Source organism: Salvelinus sp. IW2-2015, linkage group LG7, assembly GCF_002910315.2.
Source record: "Salvelinus sp. IW2-2015 linkage group LG7, ASM291031v2, whole genome shotgun sequence".
NCBI lineage: Eukaryota > Metazoa > Chordata > Actinopteri > Salmoniformes > Salmonidae > Salvelinus > Salvelinus sp. IW2-2015.
The window spans coordinates 1,516,460-1,543,304 of record NC_036847.1 but is presented as its reverse complement, the minus strand read 5'-3'; the positions used below and the strand labels follow the sequence as shown (position 1 = coordinate 1,543,304).

The following is a 26,845-nucleotide window of genomic DNA, read 5'->3' as shown; positions in this document are numbered from 1 at the left end:
TGTGAAAAGATTAAATGTAATTTTAGCTTCTAAATGAGAGAATTGTTTCCATAAGGTAAACTCTGTTCACTCAGTGGCCCCGCCCAAGTGAACAGGCATTGGTTGTGAACTATGAAACACGCCCTTCTCTCCCCTACTACATAAGCCCTATACGAAAATGTAACATTTGTGTTCCCGAGGACGTGAGGACGGCTGTCCAGACGTTAAAAGGGCTAATATCAACTATAGAACTAAGCCAACCTCAGCGTGAGCTCAAAGTATGGCAACTTGGTATGAACTTTGAACTCTTATTCACTAAAGAAGTGATACCTCCTAGCCGTTGAGTTAGCAGCAGCAGCTGTAAACGTGGGCTAGGAAAGGACGGACAAAGTATCTGTCCTACCACACGATGACGGTACTACAACGTATCCATTTTACCACCAGACATTCTTCAGAGGACAAGAGATCCCTGCTGGGCAACCCGGCCTTCCATATAAGACCAACCTATTGAAGCGCAGCTTAGAGTAAATATTTCTTGCATTTTCCTTTTCCAAATGGGCAGATATTTAGAATGCATAAGATTCAGTTTTTATGATAGCATAGCTGCATTGGGCCCGATAGAGATCCAAACCTGTAGTTTCTCAGTCTTCCCGTGCTTTCATTTCACCCAACCCCCTTTCTTTGTGTAACCAGAACAAATATGACATTTGTTCCGTCCGCTAGGGACGTTTTCTTTTATGACATAATTAGTAATCAATGTATGACCCATCCTGTGTATATGTAATTCTGTGTGATTGTTTAGGTAAATAATTAAACCAAATTTTGTATTGCTGATTCAACTTGTTAGCCAGGGTTCGTGAAGATAACCAAGAGTTTACGATGTTCAGATGAGACTGAATAAGGTGACGAATAATAATTGACTGCTATTGATGTAAAAGATTACCAGGTCTTTAAGAGTTTATTCGAAAGATAACAGCTCTATAAAAATTATTTTGTGGTGCCCTAGTTAATTACATTTACATGATTAGTTTAATCAGGTAATACTAATTACAGTAGTAATGATTTTATAGAATAGCATGTCATATCACTTAATCCAGGATAGCAAAGACACGACACCACACTTGCCGCACTTCCCTGTTGCCAGAGTTCTATCATCAGTATAGGGCCTGCCATGGCTGTCAGAGGGCTGTAAACTGACATGTTTTCCAGAGCTGGAGTCAGAGCAGAACGCCATGGCATCAGACACCATATCCGACTATTACCCCCATAGAGCTTAACCAGAGAACACCACTTATGTTTACTGCCTGCAGAATGAGAGCGAGAGAGAGCAGAGCACGGGCTGTGGGGAGATAGCACAACCAAAACACAGAGACAGAGTAGAAGAGAACATGACAAGATTGGTATTAATGATGACGATTATGATCGCCAAGAAGAAGAAGAAGTTATATTGCAGAGGGAACAGCAGATCCACTAGAATGTTTAATTTAGGATGGAATGATTGTTTGTGGGTTTCAGTTTCATAGAAACGGACAGATTGTCATTTGATTTGCCTTCAATCCCCACTGGAGGCATTATCCATTGATAAATAACAGAGACTATTGACTGAGGATTGTACATTCAGCCAGCTTGGGTGTTAAAACCCCCTAAATTCTCATCAATGGCCAATATCCAGAGGTCACTTGATGTTTAAGCAACTCCATTTACAAGGGAATTAATATGGTTATTTTCTAAACGGGTTGTTCCATTTGATTTTGAAAAAAACGTTCTATACATAGTTGCCCATCATAGAAATGGTCAGAAAGTAACTTTCTTTGACCTAAATGCCTAAACATTTGACCCATTTTGCATACCCCACCCTACAATGAGACATCCACGTCTTCATCACTGGAAAATATACATTTAAAAGCTTACGAACAGGGTTGATAGTGTCATAACTTGCCAGTCCTGAGATGAAGATCGGGGGTGCTGGCTAGACAAAGGACTGAAGACCCCCCCCCCTCTCCCGGAGCTGTTGACCAGCTTTATGATGGTCGTAAATACCTTCACTTTACCAAGCAGTATGGAGGGAGAGACCTTAGTAGAACAAAGGACCTTCTCCCGCCAAAACTCCTACCTCCCCAAAATTGGAGAATTAAACAATATTTATATTTTTGAGAATGTGGCAATGTTGAGTGGAGACTAAAAGAACCCTAATGTTGAATTAGTTTCGATGTTGTGACATCATGAAAGACGGTAGAACCACATAACTGTATCTGTCACGAATCCCGTCTCCTGAGTCGGTTTTTTGCCTGTGTTCTGTCCTGGAGTGTTTTTTCCGGCGTCCTGGAACGCACCCTGTCTGGTTGCCGGGCAATGTAGCCAGTTGGGAGTTCTGATTACCCGCACCTGTATCCCATCAGCTATCTGCACACCTGGTCCTGATCATCATCTCTCCTCTTCATAAGCCCGGACCTGACATCCATTCCCTGCCGGATCGTTAGCCATGAACAGTATGTTGTGCCATAGTATCAGCCTCAAGTTGGATAGAATTTGTTTTGTTGTTTTTTACGTATTGCTTGCCTTAAACTTACCTCCGTTTGTTTTGTCTTCAGTTACTCACCCGGATAATTTACCCCATTCCCGCCTGGTTGTCGGAGGATTCCGCTACCCTATTGGATTCACCTATTTACTCCCATCAACTCACCACCGCTGCCCGTTACGCCACCTGGATATATCTACCCATTCACATTCACTTGTAAATAAATACTCACCTTCTTCCTACTCTCCTTGTCCTGGTCTGCTTCTGGGTTCGATTTTGAAAGATCGTGACAGTATCTCTGTTTTTCTACACTTCTCAATTATGAGGTTTGCATCTGAATGTTGTAAAAAATGAATGATTAAGTATCAGAATACTTTTGAAAAGATAGAAATGTGTTTTTAGTCTTCTAAATGACAAAATGTTTTTTCATGTAATGTTTACCAAGTCAGTAACTGCACCCACGTGAGCACAGAGATTATGCAAAACGTAATGGAACGCCCTTTTTCCCCAAGTGTTTAAAAGGATGCGCTGAAAAATGAACATATTAGACCAGAAAGCATGGAGCTGTAGCGATATGTTGAAATGGTTGAGAAATCTACCACTCTTTAGACTCTTTAGGCTCCCTGCCTGTGCCATTAAACCCCTACAACTCATCCAGAACGCCGCAGCCCGTCTGGTGTTCAACTTTCCCAAGTTCTCTCACGTCACCCCGCTCCTCCGCTCTCTCCACTGGCTTCCAGTTGAAGCTCGCATCCGCTACAAGACCATGGTGCTTGCCTACGGAGCTGTGAGGGGAACGGCACCTCCGTACCTTCAGGCTCTGATCAGGCCCTACACCCAAACAAGGGCACTGCGTTCATCCACCTCTGGCCTGCTCGCCTCCCTACCTCTGAGGAAGTACAGTTCCCGCTCAGCCCAGTCAAAACTGTTCGCTGCTCTGGCACCCCAATGGTGGAACAAACTCCCTCACGACGCCAGGTCAGCGGAGTCAATCACCACCTTCCGGAGACACCTGAAACCCCACCTCTTTAAGGAATACCTAGGATAGGATAAAGTAATCCTTCTAACCCCCCCCCCCCTTAAAAGAGTTAGATGCACTATTGTAAAGTGGTTGTTCCACTGGATATCATAAGGTGAATGCACCAATTTGTAAGTCGCTCTGGATAAGAGCGTCTGCTAAATGACTTAAATGTAAATGTAAATGTAGACCAAGCAGACTAAGGCGTGAGCTGGATGTTGTTAAATGGTTCTAAACTCTGAAACTATCGATCACTACAGAAGAAGCAAATCCTAGACGTCGCGTTATCAGTCTGCAGCTGGAAACGTACGTAGCCTAGGACGAGAACATCGACAACCTCTGAAGCATTCTAACGAGATCAACTCTGAGAACTAGTGTACAGGGTACGTTGAAGTATCCATTCTTACCACCACCACGACCAGGAGCTCTACCTAAGGACATGGTGATCTCTGATGGCCGAACCAGAGTCGTACACCCAACATCTCCGTGACCAAAGGATTTGGACGATCAAGGACAGCTCAATCGTATATACATAAATTCCATTCTATTTTTCCGAATTAGTGGTTATTAGAGTGCTTAAGATTTTGTATTTCCGTGAGCGTAGCTTCCCAATGTCCGATAGAGTAACTCCTTTGTCTCCCTTCCTCCCCCCTGCTCGCTCTGAATTGGCCACCGTGCTATAATCAAACTGTCCTGTTTTGTTAGTCTTCTAGAGACTATTTACTGTTTAATGTTAGTGTGTATTTGTGTATTCTGTAATTGTTTAATTAGTTAGTAAATAAATAATTGAGCCAATTTTTGTATCGCTGATTCATCAATAAAGTAGGGTTCATGAATACTACAAGAAATTACGACGTTCAGAATGACTGATGAGGTAATAATACATTGACAAGTGACTGTAATCAATAAGATATGAAAATATCTGAAGAGAGTTCAATTCGGGAAATATTTACTCTTTAAACAACATTTTTCCGTGGTGCCCCAACTACTTAGCTAATTAATGTTACATGATTAGTTTAATCACGTAATAATAATTACACAGAGAATTGTTATATGAAATCAGTCTTCACATTAATGAAAAGTTATGTCACAACAATAGTTTTCGCATATGTTGTAGCTTAGACCCTAATTCACATAATCTGAGATGTTTGTTTTGTACCTGCCATCGGTTGAGATAGCATACTCTTGAATACACAGGGTGGGTGTTGTGTTTTGGCTGATAAATGTACTAAAATGGGAATAAAATCTAAACGTCAACTTTCAAATGGTAGCACAAAGATAATTGGAGGTCCACACAGCAGAGAATGTTGACTTGGTTGGGAATATCATTTGTTTTAAACTATACTGTCAATCTGCCATAGGAAACCTATTGAAATCATTGAAATATAGATAGTAGAATAGCCATTCCTATTTAAGTGGACCTTTGACGCTGGGTGGAGTAGACATCTTTGTAGTAGTATTTGGAAGTAAAAACGTCTATTAAATGTACATTTCAATGATGTACCAGCTAAATTGCAGTGCTCTGAAAGGATATGTCCATTCTATGACTTATATTTCTATTATTGAAATGACACCAACCCTGTATTCAAGAGTATGCTGTGTCTCAACCAATTGCGGGCCTAACATGGCAGGTATCCTAACGGTTAGAGCATTGGGCCAGTAACCAACATGTTGCTGGATTGAATCCCTGAGCTGACAAGGTAAAAATCTGTCGTTCTGCCCCTGAACAAGGCAGTTAACTGACTTGCCTAGTTAAATAAAGTTATTTTTTTTATAATACAAAACACCTCAGGTGATGTAAAATAGGGTCTAAGATACAACATGTGAAAAGGAAAATTAATATGAGTTAGAGTTTTTAGATCATTAATGTTAAAAGGTATTTTTTTTTAAATACTTTTTTCAATAAATTATCAAATAGTTTGACAACCTGTTTGTAAGCTTTTAAATGACGTCAAGCTCAACCGTTTATCTTATTCCAGTGATGAATACATGGATGTCTCATGGTAGAGTGGGTTATGCAAAATGGGCCAACTTTGAGCACCTCTATTTCCTAAATATTGTGTCATTCAGGTCCAAAAAGTAACTTTCTGATCACTTCTACCATGGGCAAATATGTATGGAAAGTTTTGTTCAAGTCAAAAAGGGGTGCGGTCAAAAAGTGATTGAAATCAAATGGAACAACTCAATTGTCAATTGTGATCGAGTTCTTCCCCTAATGAATGTAACTATCAGTTGGAGATGGACTTTGAAATCCTCCGGGATTTGCATCTGAAAACAGCAATCCTGTCATCGTAATTCCATTGTTCCATTGGCAATTCCACGATAATGAATTACGCTTTGACTCAGATTTTTCACTTTAAAATGTATGCCAAACAAAAACCAGTGATTAACAAGTTTAACAAACCATACAACTCTATGCACAAGGACTACATCTGGATTTACATATGGTAACAGAATTACATCATGGGTCCCTTCATGGTGATGCATCTTGAATAGTTAAACAAAGGTAGAAATATGCAATATCCTTCTTTAGCATATTTGGGTATTATTCTACACACTGACAAAAAATCTAATTGTATTAGTCACATGCGCCGAATACAACAGGTGTAGGTAGACCTTACATTGAAATGCTTTCCTTAGAGCCCCTAACCAACAATGCAATTAAAAAAAATAAGAATAAGAAATAACAAGTAATTAAAGAGCAGCAGTAAAATAACAATATATACTATATACAGGGGGTACCGGAACAGAGTCAATGTGCGGGGGCACCGGTTAGTTGAGGTAATATGTACATGTAGGTAGAGTTATTAAAGTGACTATGCATAGATGATAACAACAGAGAGAGGCAATGGTGTAAAAGTCTGGGTAGACATTTGATTAGATATTCAGGAGTCTTATGGCTTGGAGGTAGAAGCTGTTTAGAAGCCTCTTGGACCTAAACTTGGCGTCCCGGTACCGCGCGGTAGCAGAGTGAACAGTCTATGACTAGGGTGGCTGAGACTTTGACAATTTTTAGAACCTTCCTCTGACACCGCCTGGCAGAGGTCCTGGATGGCAGGAAACTTTGCCCCAGTGAAGTACTGGGCCGTTCGCAATGAGCAGTTGCCATACCAGGCAGTGATGCAACCCGTCAGGATGCTCTCGATGGTGCAGCTGTAGAACCTTTTGAGGATCTTAGGACCCATACCAAATCTTTTCAGTCTCCTGAGGGGGAATACGTTTGGTCGTGCCCTCTTCACGACTGTCTTGGTGTGCTTGGACCATGATAGTTTGTCGGTGATGTGGACACCAAGGAACTTGAAGCTCTCAACCTGCTCCACTGTAGTCCCGTGCTCGGCGTGCTCGGTCCTCTTTTTCCTGTAGCCAACAATCATCTCCTTTGTCTTGATCACGTTGAGGGAGAGGCTGTCGTCCTGGCACCACATGGCCAGGTCTCTGACCTCCTCCATATATGCTATCTTATCATTGATCAGGTCTACCACTTGTGTCATCGGCAAAATTAATGATGGTGTTGGAGTCGTGCCTGGCTGTGCAGTCATGAGTGAACAGGGAATACAGGAGGGGACTGAGCACGCGCCCCTGAGGGGCCTCTGTGTTGAGGGTCAGCGTGGCGGATGTGTTGTTACCTACCCTTACCACCTGGGGGCGGCCCGTCAGGAAGTCCAGGTGTTTAGTCCCAGGGTCCTTAGCTTAGTGATGAGCTTTGAGGGCACTATGGTGTTGAACGCTGAGCTGTAGTCAATGGATAGCATTCTCACATAGGTGTTTCTTTTGTCCAGATGGGAAAGGGCAGTGTAGAGTGCAATAGAGATTGCATCATCTGTGGATCTGTTGGGGCGGTATGCAAATTGGGGTGGGTCTCGGGTTTCTGGGATAATGGTGTTGATGTGAGCCATGACCAGCCTTTCAAAGCACTTCATGGCTATAGACGTGAGTGCTACGAGTCAGTAGTCATTTAGGCAGGTTACCTTAGTGTCTTTGGGCACAGGCACTATTACAAACTTGGACAGGGAGAGGTTGAAAATGTCAGTGAAGACACTTGCCACTTGGTCAGCACATGCTTGCAGTATGCGTCCTGGTAATCCGTCTGGCCCTGCGGCCTTGTGAATGTTGACCTATTAAAAGGTCGTACTCACATCAGCTGCGGTGAGCATGATCACACAGTCTTCCGGGAACAGCTGGTGCTCTCATACATGTTTCAGTGTTATTTGTCTCGAAGCGAGCATAGAAGTAGTTTAGCTCATCTGGTAGGCTCGTGTCACAGGGCAGCTCTCGGCTGTGCTTCTCTTTGTAGTCTGTAATGGTTTGCACACATCCGACGAGCGTCAGAGCCGGTGTAGTACGATTCGATCTTAGTCCTGTATTGATGCTTTGCCTGTTTGATGGTTCGTCGGAGGGCATAGCGGAATTTCTTATAAGCTTTCGGTTAGAGTCCCGCTCCTTGAAAGTGGCAGCTCTAGCCTTTAGCTCAGTGTGGATGTTGCCTGTAATAACTGGCTTCTGGTTGGGGTATGTACGTACGGTCACTGTGGGGACGATGTCATGTTTGCACTTATTGATGAAGCCAATGACTGATGTGGTGTACTTCGCAATGCCATTGGAGGAAACCCAGAACATATTCCAGTCTGTGCTAGCAAAACAGTCCTGTAGCCTAGCATCTGCTTCATCTGACCACTTTTTTATTGGTCTAGTCACTGGTGCTTCCTGCTTTAATTTTGCTTGTAGGCAGGAATCAGGAGGATAGAATTATGATCAGATTTACCAAATGTAGGGCGAGGGAGAGCTTTGTATGCATCGCTGTGTGTGAAGTAAAGGCTGTCCAGAGTTTTTTTCCCCTCTGGTTGAACGTTTAACATGCTGATAGACATTTGGTAAAATGTAGTAGTCCCCAGCTACTAGGAACGCTGCCTCTGGGTGATAGTTTTCTTGTTTGCTTATGGCGGAATACAGCTCATTCAATGCTGTCTTAGTGCCAGCCTCAGTCTGTGGTGGTACGTAAAACAGCTACGAAAAATACAGATCTAAACTCTCTAGGTAGATAGTGTGGTCTACAGTTTATCATGAGATATTCTACCTCAGACGAGCAATAGCTCAAGACTTCCTTAGATATCGTGCACCAGCTGTTATTTACAAAAATACATAGTCCGCCGCCCCTCGTCTTACCAGACGCTGCTAATCTATCCTGCTGGTACAGCGTATAACCAGCCACCTGTATGTTGACAGTGTTGTCGTTCAGCCATGACTCCGTGAAGCATAAGATATTGCAGTTTTGAATGTCCTGTTGGTAGTTTAATCTTCCGTGTAGGTCATCAATTTTTTTCTCCAAAGATTGCACGTTTGCTAGCAGAATGGAAGGAAGTGGGGATTTATTCGATCGCCTATGAATTCTCAGAAGGCAGCTGCCCCTGGCCCCTTTTTCTCCGCCTCCTCTTCACGCAAATCACGGGGATCTGGGCCTGTTTCCGAGAAAGCAGTATATCATTCGCGTTGGGCTCGTCAGACTCGTTATGGGAAAAAAAGGATTCTGCCAGTCCATGGTGAGTAATTGCAGTCCTGATGTCCAGAAGTTATTTTCGGTCGGTAGTGGCAACATTATGTACAAAATAAGATTTTTTTTAATTCTTTTTTTACAAACAACGCAAATAAACGAACAAAAAACACAATCGGAAGGGGACACGTAAAACGTCAGCCTTCTTCTCCGGCACCATTGTTACTATTATTGTAGTCTCCACCCCCTAACAAGACCACATTTGATTGGTTCGGATCCACTCTCTGCGGGGTTGGTAAAAAGCAGATGTTTTCGGATTTCAGGGATACAGTATTTTTTTTAACCTAAATTACATTTATTCTGAATAACGGATGTGGGGACTCCGCTCAGACGTCTTTTTATGCCTGCTATGTGAGGTTAGTCCAGACCAGACCAAATTTGAAACAATCATAGATATCTATGTTTCACAAGTTTGGACATCACAGTACAGCACAGTAGAGAATAGTAACGTACAGTATAGCACAGCACGGTAGAGTAGAATACCGTACTCCAAGCGGGCTGTACAGAACAGTAAAATATATATATTCAGTACACTACAGTAGAGTACAGTACAATACATTATACTGTACTCTACTCTAGTGTGCTTTACTGTACAGTACTTAACTCTACTGTACTGTACAGTGCTGTCCAAACTTGTGAAACATAGACGTCTATGATCGGTTCAAATTATTTCGGCCAAATGTTAACTCTTTTCAACATCCATGTACGTCCGGTGTCGGTCTGTGTTCAGTGGGTGAGAATGCGTGTTAGGTGTCAGTAAGAGCAGGGAGAGGTAACTTTAACTGGAGAGAGAGAGAGAGAAGAGAGAGCGGCAGAAATAGCAAGAGGGAGAGAGGAATCAGTTGTCCAGACTGTTTTTACAGTCTTGCTTTGACCACGAGACGACAGTAAGATAAATAAAATATCACTATGCCAGTGGAAGGGAAGACAGTAGCAGGTGACCCAACTGTGATTTGTGACTACTATGTAATCCCTTAATAAATAATAAACAAACTTGATATCAGTAAAAACACTCAAATTAATTGGCAAGTCTAACTTTACTTTTTACTTCTGTGAACTATCATTATTTTCCCTCCTCATGAGGGAGGGAAATTAGAAAATGTTTAAAATATGTGGGTTTTTGGTAATGGCACAAGGCAAGTGCCAGAAGGCAAATAATTTCTCCAAAACTAAATATACAGTGCACTCGGAAAGTATTCAGACAAGTTGACTATTTCCACATTTTGTTAAGTTACAGCCTTATTCTAAAAATGTATTAAATTAAAAAATTTCCCCATCAATCTACACACAATAACCCATAATGACAAAGCATAAATAGGTTTTATAATTTTTTGTACAATTTTTTATTTTTTGGGGGAAATATTACATTTATATAATTATTCATACCCTTAACTCAGTACTTTGTTGAAGCACCTTTGGCAGTGATTACAGCCTCAAGTCTTTTTGGATATGACGCTACAAGCTTGGCACACCTGTATTTGGGGAGATTCTCCTATGTTCTCCGCAAATCAAGCTCTGTCAGCTATTTTCAAGTCTCTCCAGAGATGTTCGATTAGGTTCATGTCCAGGCCCTGGCTGGGCCATTCAAGGACATTCAGGGACTTGTACCGAAGCCACTCCTGTGTTGTCTTGGCTGTGTGCTTAGGTTCAGTGTCCTGATGGAAGGTGAACCGTCGCCCCAGTCTGAGGTCCTGAGCACTCTGGTGCAGGTTTTCATAAAGTATCTCTCTGCACTTTGCTCTGTTCATCTTTCCCTCAATCTTGACTAGTCTCCCTGTCCCTGCTGCTGAAAAACATCCCCACAGCATGATGCTGCCACCATCATGCTTCACTGTAGGGATGGTGCCAGATTTCCTCCAGACGTGACGCTTGGCATTCAGGCAAAAGTGTTCAATTGTGGTTTCATCAGACTAGAGAATCTTGTTTCCCATAGTCTGATTGTCCTTTAGGTGCCTCTTGGCAAACTCCAAGCGGGCTGTCATGTGCCTTTTACTGAGGAGTGGATTCTTTTACTGAGGAGTGGATTCTGTCTGACCACTCTACAATGAAGGCCTGATTGGTGAATTGCTGCAGAGATAGTTGTCCTTCTGAAAGTTTCTCCCATCTCCACAGAGGAACTCTAGAGCTCTGTCAGAGTGACCATTGGGTTCTTGGTCACCTCCCTGACCAAGGCCCTTGTCCCCCGATTGCTCAGTTTGGCACGGAGGCCAGCTCTAGGAAGTGACTTGGTGGTTCCAATCTTCTTCCATTTAAAAATAATGTATCTGTGCCTCGACGCAATCCTGTCTCGGAGCTCTACGGACAATTCCTTCGACTTCGTGGTTTTTGCTCTGACATGCTCTGTCAACTGTGGGACCTTATATAGACAGGTGTGTGCCTTTCCAAATCATGTCAAATCAATTGAATTTACCACAGGTGGACTACAATCAAGTTATAGAAACATCTCAAGGATGATCAATGGAAACAGGATGCACCTGAACTCAATTTCGGTCTCATAGCAAAGGGTCTAAATACCTATGTAAATAAGGTATTTCTGTTTTTTACTTTGAATAAATTTGCATACAAAAATCTAAAAATCAGTTTTTGCTTTGACAACCAATTTGACATGCTCCTATGAACTTCACGTTGGTGCTTAATGGTCCTTTTAGATTGAAATGCTCATGTACTGTATGCTTTTGCTGCAGCACCATGGCATACTTTCCAAGCCCAGAGGACCACACACACACACACACACACCACTGCAAAGCTTAGGCTGAGAGAAAGAAAGGGAGAGAAAACGGAACACTCACTAACCACCATCCCCAGAGAAATATAGCCAAGAGCAAATTTCAGATTATTAAATTCTAAAGCGATAATCTTATACATTTTTAAAGTATGAAATCAACAGGTCTTTAAGCACCTGTGGTCTTTGTCCTATTATAATAATTTCCTCTCCTTAAATATACACCGTCATTCTGTTGTTTGATGCGGTGCCGATGTATGACTATCCATTGACAGCAGACATCTTTAGATGGCTGTAGGGCTTTCTGTAATAAGATAACTGAAGGACAACCAATGAATCCTAATGAAGGCTTATTGTGTATAATGTGAGAGGATACACACCACGGGTCCCTGCCATCTCCCTAACACACACGTGTGCAGTACATGCGCACACACTTATACACACGCACACTTTGTCCGCAAGACGCTTTTAGCAGTCTGCTAGGCTTTTCTTTCAGTGATGCAGAGCTCAGGTCGTGGTACGTTAGCTATCTTCACATCTCCTGTCAGTCAGTCTTCAGTGTGCATGCCTGTCCGCATTAGTCTCCTCACAGAGACATCCGGGAGTCTCAACATAACAGTCAACATAACAGGGCCGGCCCAGTGCAGTGCCCCCAACCTCTGGGGACACCAGGCAGGCCTTGTGAGCAGTGCACTTTCCACTTAGTTAGGCTGCCATCAGACTACAAAAAGTATCTTGTGGAATGTGACTCTGTGTCTCTGTGTGTGTGTGACTGAGTCTCTGTGTGTGTGTAAGATAGGGGGTAGGAGGAGGTAAATTGAGGCGAAGGGGTGAGTGCTGGTGGAGATTGGGGTTGGGAGGAGGATGAGTTTTTTTTGGCTCCTCTGCATTTCTTCAATTGCAACATCTTTCATGCGTTGAGAGAGAATTTTCCCTGACAAGCAGTTCCACAGGATTAGGCTTTGTGGAATAGGACTTCTGAAGCACCATGTATGAAGGAAGAGTAGGAAGAGGGGAGGAAGGGAAGAGGCATCAGTAATGCTATCAGAATGGGAGAGGTGATTTGAAAGTGATTTGCCTCATATTGTATCTATTGAATAAGAGATTAGCTTTAAGGTCATGTACAGGTGTTTGGTAATTCAACTACAGCAGAAGGAGAAGAAGGAAAAATAGATAGCCAAAACATATATGTATTTATTCTACTACATGCTGTATAACTGTAGTATTTGGATTAGGACTTTTCTGTAAAAAAAAACCTTTCTAGTAAATCTGGATACCCAAGGGCAAATATGATATACTATTCATATACAATTTTGTTCACTGAGAACCCAGTAGTCATATTTTAGGTCAGGTTAACTGTTTCAACCCTTACATTCTGCATCGATCGAAGATCATCTACCTAAAAACAAAAAAATAAACCCCATGTTTATATTTTTTGTGAAGACCGGCGTCCAAATGACAAGTGACAGGGGCATCCTTACTCAAGGAACAAATGTGTTCCCAAGACACAGCACTCCTCCCCACTTATTCTCCCAAAACAACAGCGTCCACCCCATCCCTCATCTTCCCAACACAACAGAGTCCACCCCATCCCTCTCTCCACTCATCCCCATAAAAGGATTGGACGTAATGGGGTTCCCTACTATAACTCATTCTACTGGCCAGATCAACTGTACAGAACTTGAACTCCATCCTCAGAGTCACATTTTACGGTCAACCTGACAATACGTTTTCAAAGCACTTTTTCCCCCCAATGTGAGGGGAGTTAAGCTGTTAAGTAGGTCCCCTGTTTTCTCCAGAGTTGAGAGAGGCTGGGTGGTAATTCCTGGCTGGCTGGGAGAGTCAACACTGGCCTGCCCTCCACTCACTGCAACCTGGAAAAGACCATTTCATTCTCTCCTTTATACCTTGGATTGGTTCCTACGGGCTGGGCGAGGAACGAGGTATTTGAGGTTGTTGAAGTCTGAGATGTGGTGTTATACAGAGAAATATGGGGAAAATGTAGTTAAGACATGCCTGAGGGATGCACTGAAAATATTTATAGGATCAGCTGGAGATGTCTTTATGTGTTGATGTACATGATGTGTACTGGTATTCGGGTGGAACTATACATGTAACATACATGACTCCACATCCATACATTCTGATGTAAGGTGAATAAGAGAGTCAATTTCCCCCCATCCCCCATCCATATCCACGACCAACTAATGGGCAAACAAAGATTCCCAATCTCTCCCTGACATGAAATCTCTGACTGGATTTTTGCCCATTCTTCAAGGCAAAACTGCTCCAGCTCCTTCAAGTTGGATGGGTTCTGCTGGTGTACATGTAACAGTTTAACTTTACGTCCGTCCCCTCGCCCCGACTCGAGCGCGAACCAGGGACCCTCTGCACACATCAACAACAGTCACCCACGAAGCATCGTTACCCATCGCTCCACAAAGGCCGCGGCCCTTGCAGAGCAAGGGGAACCACTACTTCAAGGTCTCAAAGCGAGTGACGTAACCGATTGAAGCGCACCACCGCTAACTAGCCACCGTTAGCGCACCACCGCTAACTAGCTAGCCATTTCACATCCGTTACATACAGCAATCTTTAAGTTATACCACAGATTCTCAATTGGATTGAGGTCTGGGCTTTGACTAGGCCATTCCAAGACATTTAAATGTTTCCCCTTAAACAACTTGAGTATTGCTTTAACAGTATGCTTAGGGTCATTGTCCTGCTGGAAAGTGAACCTTGGTCCCAGTCTCAAATCTTTGGAAGACTGAAACAGGTTTCCATCAACAATTTCCCTTTATTTAGCGCCATCTATCATTCCTTCAATTCTGACCAGTTTCCCAGTCCCTGCCGATGACAAACATCCCCACAGCATGATTCTGCCACCACCACGCCTCACTGGGGATGGTGTTCGAGGTGATGAGAGGTGTTGGATTTGCGCCAGACATAGCGTTTTGCTTGATGGCCAAAAATCTGAATTTTAGTCTCATCTGACCAGAGTACCTTCTTCCATATGTTTGGGGAGTCTCCCACATGCCTTTTGGCGAACACCAAACATGTTTGCTTATTTTTTTCTTTAAGCAATGGCTTTTTTCTGGCCACTCTTTCGTTAAGCCCAACTCTGTGGAGTGTACGGCTTAAAGTGGTCCTATGGATAGATACTCCAATCTCCACTATGGAGCTTTGCAGCTCCTTCAGGGTTATCTTTGGTGCCTCTAATTAATGCCCTCTTTGCCTGGAGTTTTGGTGGGCGGCCTTCTCTTGGCAGGATTGTTGTGGTGCCATATTCTTTCCATTATTTTTTACAAGTGATTTTAAATGGTGCTCCGTGGGATGTTCAACGTTTTGAATATTTTTTTATAACCCAAACCTGATCTGTACTTCTCCTCAACTTTGTCTCTGACCTGTTTGGAGAGCTCATTAGGCTTCATAGTGCCGCTTGCTTGGTGGTGCCCCTTGCTTAGTGGTGGTGCCCCTTGCTTAGTGGTGTTGCAGACTCTGGGGCCTTTCAGAACAGGTGTATATATACTGAGATCATGTGACAGATCATGTGACACTTAAATAAAGTCCACCTTTGTGCAATCAAACTAATTATGTGACTTATGAAGGTAATTGGTTGCACCAGATCTTATTTAGGGGCTTCATAGCAAAGGGGGTGAATAAATATGCACGCACCACTTTTTCATTTCACTTCACCAATTTTGAGTATTTTGTGTATGTCCATTACATGAAATCCAAATAAAAATCAATTTAAATTAATTTGTAATGCAAGGAAATAGGAAAAACGCCAAAATGGTTGAATACTTTTGCAAAGCACTGTATGTGCATACACAAGGAGGCTGGTGTGAGGATCTATAGGAGGATGGGCTCATTGTAATGACTGAATCGAATCAATGGAACAGAGTGAAACACTTTGTTTATATGTGTTTGATGTGTTTGGTACCATTCCATGTATCCCATTACAGCCATTAAAATGAGCCCGTCCTCCTAGATCTCCTCCCAGCAGCCTCCTCTGGGGCATTCCTGACATTTAATCCTAGTACAAAATATCATGTCTTATGTCAGTTAGGATCACCACTTTATTTTAAGACTGTGAAATGTCAGAATAATGGTAGAGAGAATGATTTATTTCAGCTTTTATTTCTTTCATCACATTCCCAGTGGGTCAGAAGTTTACATACACTCAATTAGTATTTGGTAGCATTGCCTTTAAATTGTTTAACTTGGGTCAAACATTTATGGTAGCCTTCCACAAGCTTCCCACAATAAGTTGGGTGAATTTAGGCCCATTCTTCCTGACAGAGCTGCTGTAACTGAGTCAGGTTTGTAGGCCTCCTTGCTCGCACACGCTTTTTCAGTTCTGCCCACAATTTTTTTTATAGGAATGAGGTCAGGGCTTTGTGATGGCCACTCCAATACCTTGACTTTGTTGTCCTTAAGCTATTTTGCCACAACTTTGGAAGTATGCTTGGGGTCATAGTCCATTTGGAAGACCCATTTGCGACCAAGCTTTAACTTCCTGACTGATGTCTTGAGATGTTGCTTCAATATATCCACACAATTTTCCTCCTCTTAATGCCATCTATTTTGTGAAGTGCACCAGTCCCTCCTGCTGCAAAGAACCCACAATGCTGCCAACCCCGTGCTTCGCGGTTGGGATGATGTTCTCGGCTTGCAAGCTTCCCCCTTTATCCTCTTAACATAACGATGGTCATTATGGCCAAACAGTTCTATTTTTGTTTCATCAGACGAGAGGACATTTCTCCAAAAAGTACGATCTTTGTCCCCATGTGCAGTTGCAAACCGTAGTCTGGCTTTTTTATGCCGGTTTTGGAACTGTGGCTTCTTCCTTGCTGAGAGGCCTTTCAGGTTATGTCGATATAGGACTCGTTTTACTGTGGATATGGATACTTTTCTACCCGTTTCCTCCAGTATCTTCACAAGGTCCTTTGCTGTTGTTCTGGGATTGATTGGCACTTTTCGCAATAAAGTACGTTCTTCTCTAGGAGACAGAACGCGTCTCCTTCCTGAGTTGTATGGCGGCTGCGTGGTCCCATGGTGTTTATACTTGCGTACTATTGTTTGTACAGATGAACGTGGTACCTTCAGGCATTTGGAAATTGCTCCCAAGGATGAACCAGACTTGGAGGGCTTCGATTGGCTGATTTATTTTGATTTTCCCATGATGTCAAGCAAAGAGGCACTGAGTTTGAAGGTAGGCCTTGAAATACATACACATGTACACCTCCAATTGACTCAAAATATGCCTATCAGAAGCTTCTAAATGCATAACATCAGTTTCTGGAATTTTCCAAGCTGTTTAAAGGCACAGTCAACTTAGTGTATGTAAACTTCTGACACACTGGAATTGTGATACAGTGAATTATAAGTGAAATAATCTGTCTGTAAATAATTGTTGGAAAAATTACTTGTGTCATGCACAAAGTAGATGACCTAGCCGACTTGCCAAAACTATAGTTTGTTAACCAGACATTTGTGGAGTGGTTGAAAAATGAGTTTTAATGACTCCAACCTAAGTGTATGTAAACTTCTTACTTTAACTGTGTGTGTGTGAATATATATACAGTGGGGAGAAGAAGTATTTGATACACTGCCGATTTTGCAGGTTTTCCTACTTACAAAGCATGTAGAGGTCTGTAATGTTTATCATAGGTCAACTGTGAGAGACGGAATCTAAAACAAAAATCCAGAAAATCACATTGTATGATTTTTAAGTAATTAATTTGCATTTTATGAGATCTTGCATGGAGCCCCAGACCGAGGGTGATTGACCGTCATCTTGACCGTCATCTTGAACATTTTCTAATAATTAACAGTTGTTGCCTTCTCATCAAGCTGCTTGCCTATTGTCCTGTAGCCCATCCCAGCCTTGTGCAGGTCTACAATTTGTAATATTTGTGTTGTGGAGAAATGACCAGGCAGGAGACGGGAGTACAGTTAGTTTTCGTTTAGTCAAAACCTCTCGTGCTCTACAGTTCCCGGGCACACTAGTGCGCATGTGCATTTCCTATTAGGTGTAGTAACGTAACACTGTCGTAATACATCACCGCTTAGTAACAGTATAGTAACTAATATAAACAGATCTAGATCCCAGATACTACACAATTGTATCCCTGATGTCCTTACACAGCACTCTGGTCTTGGCCATTGTGGAGAGGTTGGAGTCTGTTTGATTGAGTGTGTGGACAGGTGTCTTTTATACAGGTAATGAGTTCAAACAGGTGCAGTTAATACATGTAATGAGTGGAGAACAGGAGGGCTTCTTAACTTCTCTAGGATAGGGGGCAGCATTTTCACGTTTGGATGAACAGCATACACAAATTAAACTGCCAGCTACTCATCCACAGAAGATAAGATATGCATATTATTAGTAGATTTGGATAGAAAACACTCTGAAGTTTATAAAACTGTTTGAATCATGTCTGTGAGTATAACAGAACTTAATTAGCAGGCGAAACCCCGAGGACAAACCATTCAGATTATTTTTTTGAGGTCACTCTCTTTTCAATGAGTTTCATTGGGAAACCAGATTTGTAAGCGACCTGCTTGCAGTTCCTACGGCTTCCACTGGATGTCAACAGTCTAGAGAAATGGTTATTCCTTTGTGAAATGAAGAAATACGGCCATCTTGAAGTCGAGTCACTCTAGGTGTCCTGTTTGATTGAAATGCATGACCAGAAGGCATGCTACGGTTGGTTTTAATCCTGTATTGAACACAGATCATCCCGTCATCAACTTTATCGATTATTAATGTAAAAAAATACCTAAAGTTGTATTTCAAAAGTAGTTTGACATTTTTTGGCAAAGTTTACAGGTAACCTTTGAGATATTTTGTCGTCACGTTTGAGCAACCAGTGTAGCTTTAATTTGGTATCTTTCATGTGTGATTTAATGAAAGTTACATTTTATAGTAATTTTCATAGTAATTAATTTGAATATGGCGCTCTGCATTTTCTCAGGCTTTTTGCCAAGTGAGACAGTAGCATCTCGCCTAAACTCAGATTTTAGATATAAATATGAACTTTACCGAACAAAACATACATGTATTGTGTAACATGAAGTCCTATGAGTGTCATCTGATGAAGATCATCAAAGGTTAGTGATTAATTTTAYCTCTATTTCTGCTTTTTGTTACTGCTCTCTCTGGCTGGAAAAATGGGTGTCTTTTTCTGTGACTTGGCTCATACCTAACATAATTGTTAGGTGTGCTTTCGTCGTAAAACCTTTTTGAAATCGGACACTTTGGCTGAATTTACAACAAGTGTAGCTTTAAAATGGTGTAAAATACTTGTATGTTTGAGGAATTTAAATTATGGGATTTCTGTTGTTTTGAATTTGGCGCCCTGCAGTTTCACTGGCTGTTGACGAGGTAGGACGCTACCGTCCCACATACCCTAGAGAAGTTAAAGAAAAACGAATAGGTCTGTGAGAGCCGGAATTCTTACTGATTGGTAGGTGATCAAATACTTATGTCATGCAATAAAATGCTAATTAATTACTTAAATCATACAATGTGATTTTCTGGATTTTTGTTTCAGATTCCGTCTCTCACAGTTGAAGTGTACCTATGATAAAAATTACAGACCTCTACATGCTTTGTAAGTAGGAAAACCTACAAAATCGGCAGTGTGTCAAATACTTGTTCTCCCCACTGTATATATATATATATATATATATATATATATGGGGTTGTTTGTCTGACCATATGCTTGACAGTTGACATGTACTCGCTGGAGGCATAAATAAAGGTGCTCTAGATGGGACTAATTGACCTGGGCTGTCACAAACATGAATGTGCAAATGGCATACTGTGTTTGAACAAGCAGACACATTTAACTTAAGAAATTTGGTGACAGCTTTGTGTGCCAGTTACGCAACCCATCTCGCCTACATGTCTGTCAGAGCTTCCGGCTGTCAGCTGAATAGATCAGTCTGTCTGTCAGGCTTCAATCTACCTCGCCTCGATTCTATTGATTATTCTTTGGGAAAGGGCGAGAGATAAAAACAGTACCTTGCCTGTCAGGCAAGGACATCAATGCTTCACCTAGACAGCTAGTCCGCAGGGGCCCAGTCCCCTGACAGAAGGACAAGAAAGAGTTCACCTGCATTCAAAACAAGTAACGCCTCTCTCTTTGGGAAAGAGAGGAATATGATATAAAATGTCAGCCGGATAAAAAAAATGAGTTCACCAGTCATTCCACAGGCCAAGAGTTGCAAATGGACACTGACACTAAGGATTTTGGGCTGAGGCAGAGGCTTTTCTCATAGCGTGGGAGAATGTCTCGAAAACAGAGAGCGATGAAAAACAATTAAGATCATCTCTCAAAGGTTGAGAATAACAAGTCCTTCGTTTGAACATCGCGCCATAATTCAAAAGTATTTTTTGTATTTTGGCTGAAATTGTTGTTTCTCATTTCCGGGGCTCTGTGGAAGAACAGGAAAATAAAAACATCTTCAGAGCAAATCGGCCTTACCATGGCAACAGTATTGATCAACTCTCCTGGGTCCTCAGAAAAATCTATCCCTCGTCAATTTACCAGCATTAACAGTTCAGCGGCCACTCACACTTTAAATAGACAACAGCGATATTTAGTGTCTGGCAATAAAACCTACAATCTGTATTTAACTTCCCTGATGTTCCATTTATCACAGGGGGGAGATTAACACAATGGTAACTTTCACTGAAATCCTCACTGAAGGATCACAACACTGATCCACTGCTCTATGAAGATCATCGACCCCTCTGGGACTCTGTCCATACAGTTTCACTGCAGACAAAGAGAATATTCCACCACATTCCACGATTTATGGGATTGTGCACTGACTGGATTTGAAGAGATTATGACAACGATCATGGTTGACCGATACATCCCAATGTTTTAACCGTCATCTAAATAAATAATTGTACTTTTATATGAAGAGTATTTGACTTTGTTGGTATGTATTGTTTACTTAGTTTACATTGCACAACTACAGTTGTTCAAGCACAGACTACTTCATACTCTTTATCCCTGACAATGTACAGAAAATGACATCAGGCGCAGCTTGTCTGATAGAACAAGATGTAATTTATGAAGTAGGGAGCTTTTTCCTCCCAATTTTAAAAGCAGAAATTGCACTTGCTTTCTCAGTCAGGCTTGAACAGGTGTTTCATCCTGTTTTCGAGAAAACGTATTCTCATCTTGATGGATTGGAGTTGAAAACAATCTGTGAAACTTCTAATTGCTATCAGAAATTAATCAGTTGCAGTGAGAATGATGAGTGTAAATGGGCAGGGAGCTGTCATTCCCAGATTATATTGATTACCGCTGGGACTCATAGCCAATTCCTCTTGATGAATGTTTACTATCAATATGATCATCATGACTAGAACATGAGAGGTAGAGAAAGAGCAAAAAAATTAAAGGAGACCATATTGTCTCAATATTGAAATCTGTTGAAAATCGAGACTTTTAATCAAATCTACTGTATCCTCCCCGGGATTTGTGTAGAATTTGACTGTGGGGATCAACATAGCCAGTGACAGCTATACGACAGCAGCCAGAGCGGTGCAGTGGTGGAAATTAACATAAATGCAGAGTGACTGCCTGAGCAAATGCAGGAAGGAGATTTGTGACAGCGCCTGTCAACCCACTGATTCCCCGAGCCTGATTACTACGCCGACGCTCCGGTGCCACTGCAAACACCCCACCTACGCTACTGCTGCAGCCTGACACACAGACAGACACTGGAGCACCTGGAGACGACAGGATTAGGGGCTTAGTATCCTCCCCCCCCCCCCCCCCCAAGGAATCGTATATGATCTCCAAGTCCCCTGACACCCCCATATCTTTTCTGTGATGTGGATGAGTTCTAATGCTATACTCAAGGAACATCTTTTAGACATAATCACTTGCATTTGGGAAAGACACAAACAAGTATTGTCCTTCAGGTGCCTTCACTCTAACAAAGAATCCTGATTCCAACCTTGCAGAGATAATGGTAGAGGGACTTTAACCCCATCACCCAGCATATCCACCCAACAGAGCCACAAAGCCCTTGAGACCAGCATGACTGGATTGGTCTGGTAAAGATTGGTATTAAGAGAGAGAGGGTAATAGTGTGTGTGCGTGTGTGTGTGTGTCTGTGGCTTTCATAAAGCAACTAAACGGATGTCAAGTACCTTGATGGCTTCAGTCTCTTTTAAACAGCTACTTAGTCCTGTGCTGTGCTTGGTTTAATTGATCTGGGAAAACACAATTATGGCATTGACTGTAAGTCACAATCTGTTACCACAAGACACTACCGCAAACACTAACGCTCATGTTTTCTTGGCCTTCTGAACAGCACATCTTATATCTTCAGACAAGAGAACTTGCTTAGATGTTGGCTTGTACAGTGGCACATTAATGCACACTATTTCAAGTAATTGCATATTTTGGTCTAAACATGTGTTTTTAATAATTAATTTGCTGTATTGGAGCTCTGCTGGGTGCCTCATTCCACTTCAGTACTAAGAGTGGGCAGACTGTCTGTATGTCTGTTCTCTTCTGACTCTCAACAAGGCTAAAGGACAGGTATGCAGGCCTGTGTGAAGAAAACAGGGAGTACTTAAACATTCTACTGAGGTCACTGTGTCTCATTATAAACTAAAACATTACAGATTCTGGAATTAGCCAAGTCAACATGGTGACATTGACAAACATCAACAAAAAAAAAAACTAAATAATCGTGGGGCACAAAATCATCGTAGGCTACTTAAAAAGACAGCTTGGAGAGACCTCATTTTCACTCAAGAAATTGAATAAATTGAAAGTTCAAATTGTTATCCTGTGCTACGATGTCAGAACCACAACAGTTGTCAAAAATGCCTGAAATAACTTAACAACCGCTGGTGATACGTGTGTAGCCTTCGTCATTCGGTTCCAATAGTGTTTTTTTACTAGTGCATGGGTGTGAGTGTGTCAGTCTGTCGAAGCCCCTTCACAGCGCATTCAACCCACCATGGAGAAAGGGAAAGGCAGACTGAGGGAGAGGGAGGGATAGGGAGGCAGCCGGGAAGCGGGGGCTTTTCTTTCAGCACCACCAGGGAAGCGCAACAGCCCACCACTCAAACTCTCTCAACCTTTTCTCATTCTCCTCAATGTAACTAAGAGAGCACTTGAGAAGTATGTAGACCAAGGATTTGGTTGGATTTGTAGAGGCTAGGATTCTCTCGTTTTCTTTTCTTTTAGAGAAAATAGGGGATCAAAATATAACGTAATAGATTGTCAAATAAAAGTAGGCTAGACAAATAACATAATAAAATAGGACTAGTTTGCACATGTTGTTTCAAACACATTTAGCTAAACTTAAAACGACATTTCATCCACAGATAGGCCTACGGGGGAAGTCCCAGAGGTGAACTCACCTGAAAGAGGCGCAAAATGTTGGCGACCATAATCGATACAGAACTTGCCGAGGCTCCAATGACTCCAACCACTTTCTCGGGCTTGACAAACACGGGCGGTTCTCCATTGGTGCACCTCACATCTGAAGTGTCCTTCTGTATCAATGCCTGAACGAAAGTTAATGATTGTTCAAGCGCATATGTATCCCTCGAACAAGTGTCTAGCACCCGGACGCCTAGGGTGATGTTGGGTAAAAGTTGATCGTCGAGGTTAATTTGATCCAGAGCATACAGCATGGCCTCCAGCCGATGGATCCCGTTCTCCTTTTTGATATCTCCACAAGGCGTGCTTTCGGCCCCTCTGGTGTGCACAGGGAAGAGGCCACCGAGGGTGAAATGTCCCTCAATCCGGATAGAATGGGGTGCGTAAACCTCCTGAGACAGCGCAAAATCCACTAACGTTCTCGTCAACCAAAACACTCTCCATAGAAAGCGAGGGTGTTGCTTCGTTCCGAGAGCGTAACGAGCCATGATGCTCCGACGGTTGAGTTAGTTCTAGCGAAAGGGGAGGCTGCAATCCGCATATATTACTACCTAAATGGCAGTAAAGTGTGTTAATACGAGCCAATTCCTATTACCAAGGAGGAGATTCAACAAGCTGGATGAAAAAAATCGAGACGCCTTCGGTTCCTACTCAGGCAAACTGCGCCCATCGCTTGACTGCCAGGAGTGCTTGGCGTAGCTTGTTGAATCGAAAAACACCCTTTGACGAGGATTCAACATTGATCAGGTTAACGAGGCAATTGACATCATTTTTGTCTTAGAAAACATCAATAATATAGACTTTACTCAAGGGTTCCAGTGTCACAAAACTATTTATGACTTTAGGCTAACCAAAGCACTGAAATAAACACCTATCACAGTAAAAGTAAAAGGGGTCTGATCATAACAATCTGAGGAAAAAGTATACGGTAAAATGTATTTCACAGAACTAATAGATCAACAAGATCGAACAGCCTTTAAAAAAAAATGCTCTTTAATCTTAGGTCCAGCAGAACTGGGTGACATTATTTTTGCCGAGGCCAACTTCACATGAGCGCAGTGACGGATCTGGCGTGTCCGCTATGATCTGCCTGCTGCGTCTCGGTCGACCAGGAGTCTATATCATCACAAAAAATCTCCATGAATAAAACTACGATCGTTGGATCGACATATAGAAGTGAACAAAAACGCAAACACGCTATTCTTCTTTCTTTATCGTCAAAAAATCGTATATTCATAAAACAAATGAATGACTCACAGAATAACTCACCACGCGCGATTAGTTTTCACCCGCTATCATTGAGAGGCGTCATTCAATCTGCTTGAAAAACCCTGAGGTGAATTAGCCTACTTCTCAAGATGGGTTCCAAATATTCTACCTGTAGAAAGTCATCTTTAGGAGGTTTGGGCAAGTCTTTAAATCCTCTCTGTCAGTGCGTCGTCTTTAGGCTACATTACTCAGTCAAGGCAAAACATTGTAAACCACAAGTTTTTAATCCATTCCTTCCTTTCCTGCCTTCACATTATCGACGTCGGCGCGCACTGAGCCTTTTGCCTCACGCAGTCGTTTGGGGGTCCGTTGAAATCCCAAATCTCTCTCTCTCTCTCTCTCTCTCTCGCACTCACTCACCCACCCACCCACCTAATTATACATTTGTGGAAACAAATATCTGAAATGGCCACCATAATAATCAGCTCATCTGGGATAATTTTTTTATCATTTGACAGTGCTGATTATGTAGACGTTTCACGAGTACAATACATGACAGGAAGTCCAACTGTGTTGAGAATACTGCCTACTTGTTCAACTTCAAGAGAGATATGAATATTTTACAATGATCCTTAGCTGTGGATTGTATATCACTTTCATAAAATGATACTCAGGTATATAGGCCCAATTTCTCTGAAGTTAATTGGTAAAATTAACAATGTATTCTTATTTTCTTGGGGTGGGGGGGTAGTATTATACAATAATTATAATATATACACTGAATAGAAATATAAAAGCAACATGCAAAAATGTCAATAACTTTACTGAGTTACAGTTCATATAAGGAAATCAATCAATTGAAACAAATTAATTATTCCTTAGGCCCTAATCTATGGATTTCACATTACTGGGAATTCTGTTGGTCACGGATACCTTAAAAAAAGGTAGGGGTGTGGATCAGAAAACCAGTCAGTATCTGGTGCAACACATTTCCTTTGCATAGAGTTAATCAGGATGTTGATTGTGGCCTGTGGAATGTTGTCCTACTCCTCTTCAATGGCTGTGTGAAGTTGCTGGATAGCGGTGGCAACTGGAACACGCTGTTGTACACACTGATCCAAGCATCCCAAACATGCTCAACGGGTAACATGTCTGGTGAGTATACTGGCCATGGAAGAACTGGGACATTTTTAGCTTCCAGTAATTGCGACATGGGGGTGTTCACTATCATGCTGAAACATGAGGTGATGGCGGATGAATGGCACGACAATGGGCCTCAGGATCTCGTCACGGTACATCTGTGCTTTCAAATTGCCATTGATAAAATGCAATTGTGTTTGTTGTCAGTAGCTTGTGCCTGCTCATACCATAACTCCATCGCCACCATGGGGAACTCTGCTCACAATGTTGACATCAGCAAACTACTTGCCCACACGACCCCATACTCCAGGGATAATCAACTTGATTCAGCCACGGGACGATTCTTTCTTGAGCAGATGGTCGGCGGGCTGAAACATACACTGAACAAATTTTTTAAACACAACATGTAAAGTGTTGGTCCCATGATTCATGAGCTAAAATTGAAAAAAAAACTGAAATGTTCTATACACACAAAAAGCTTATTTCTCTTAAGTTTTTGCACAAATGTGTTTCCATCCCTGTTAGTGAGCATTTCTCCTTTGCCAAGACAATCCATCCACCTGACAGGTGTGGCATATCAAGAAGCTGATTTAACAGCATGATCACTACACAGGTGCACCTTGTGCTGGAGACAATAAAAGGTCACACTAAAACGTGTCACACAACACAATGCAAGAGATTTCTCAAGTCTGGAGGGAGCATGCAATTTGTATGCTGACTGCAGGAATGTCCACCACAGCTTTTGCCAGATAATTTAAGGTTCTTTCTCTACCATAAGCCGCATCCAACATCGTTTTAGAGATTTTGGAAGTACGTCCAACCGGCCTCAGAACCGCATGTCACTTGTAACCACGCCAGCTCAGGACTTCCACATCCGCCTTTTTCACCTACAGGATCTTCTGAGACCAGCCATCCGGACAGCTGATGAAACTGTGGTTTTTGCACAACCGAAGAATTTCTGCACAAACTGTCACAAACAGTCTCAGGTAAGCAAATCTGCTAGCTTGTCGTTCTCACCAGGGTCTTGACCTGACTGAAGTTCGGTGTCGTAACAGACTTCAGTGGGCAAATRCTCACCTTCAATGGCCACTGGCACGCTGGAGAATTGTGCACTTCACGGATGAATCCCGATTTCATCTGTACCGGGCAGATGGCAGACAGCATGTACGACGTTGTGTGGGCGAACAGTTTGCTGATGTCGACGTTGTGAACAGAGTGCCCCATGGTGGCGGTGGGGTTGTGGTATGGGCAGGCATAAGCTACGGACAACGAACACAAT

At 42.3% G+C, this 26,845-nt stretch overlaps 1 protein-coding gene across 1 annotated transcript in view; it reads right to left on the bottom strand.

The window, feature by feature from the left end:
- The window catches only part of grm7 (glutamate metabotropic receptor 7), a 115,356-nt gene extending 90,601 nt beyond the window's left edge, over positions 1-24,755 (bottom strand). The window contains exon 1 of the mRNA XM_023990614.2: positions 23,196-24,755. Within this exon, the coding sequence (XP_023846382.1) occupies positions 23,196-23,705 (510 nt within the window). The 5' untranslated portion in view covers positions 23,706-24,755. The remainder of the gene's footprint in view (positions 1-23,195) is intronic.
- Positions 24,756-26,845: the final 2,090 nt, after the last annotated feature.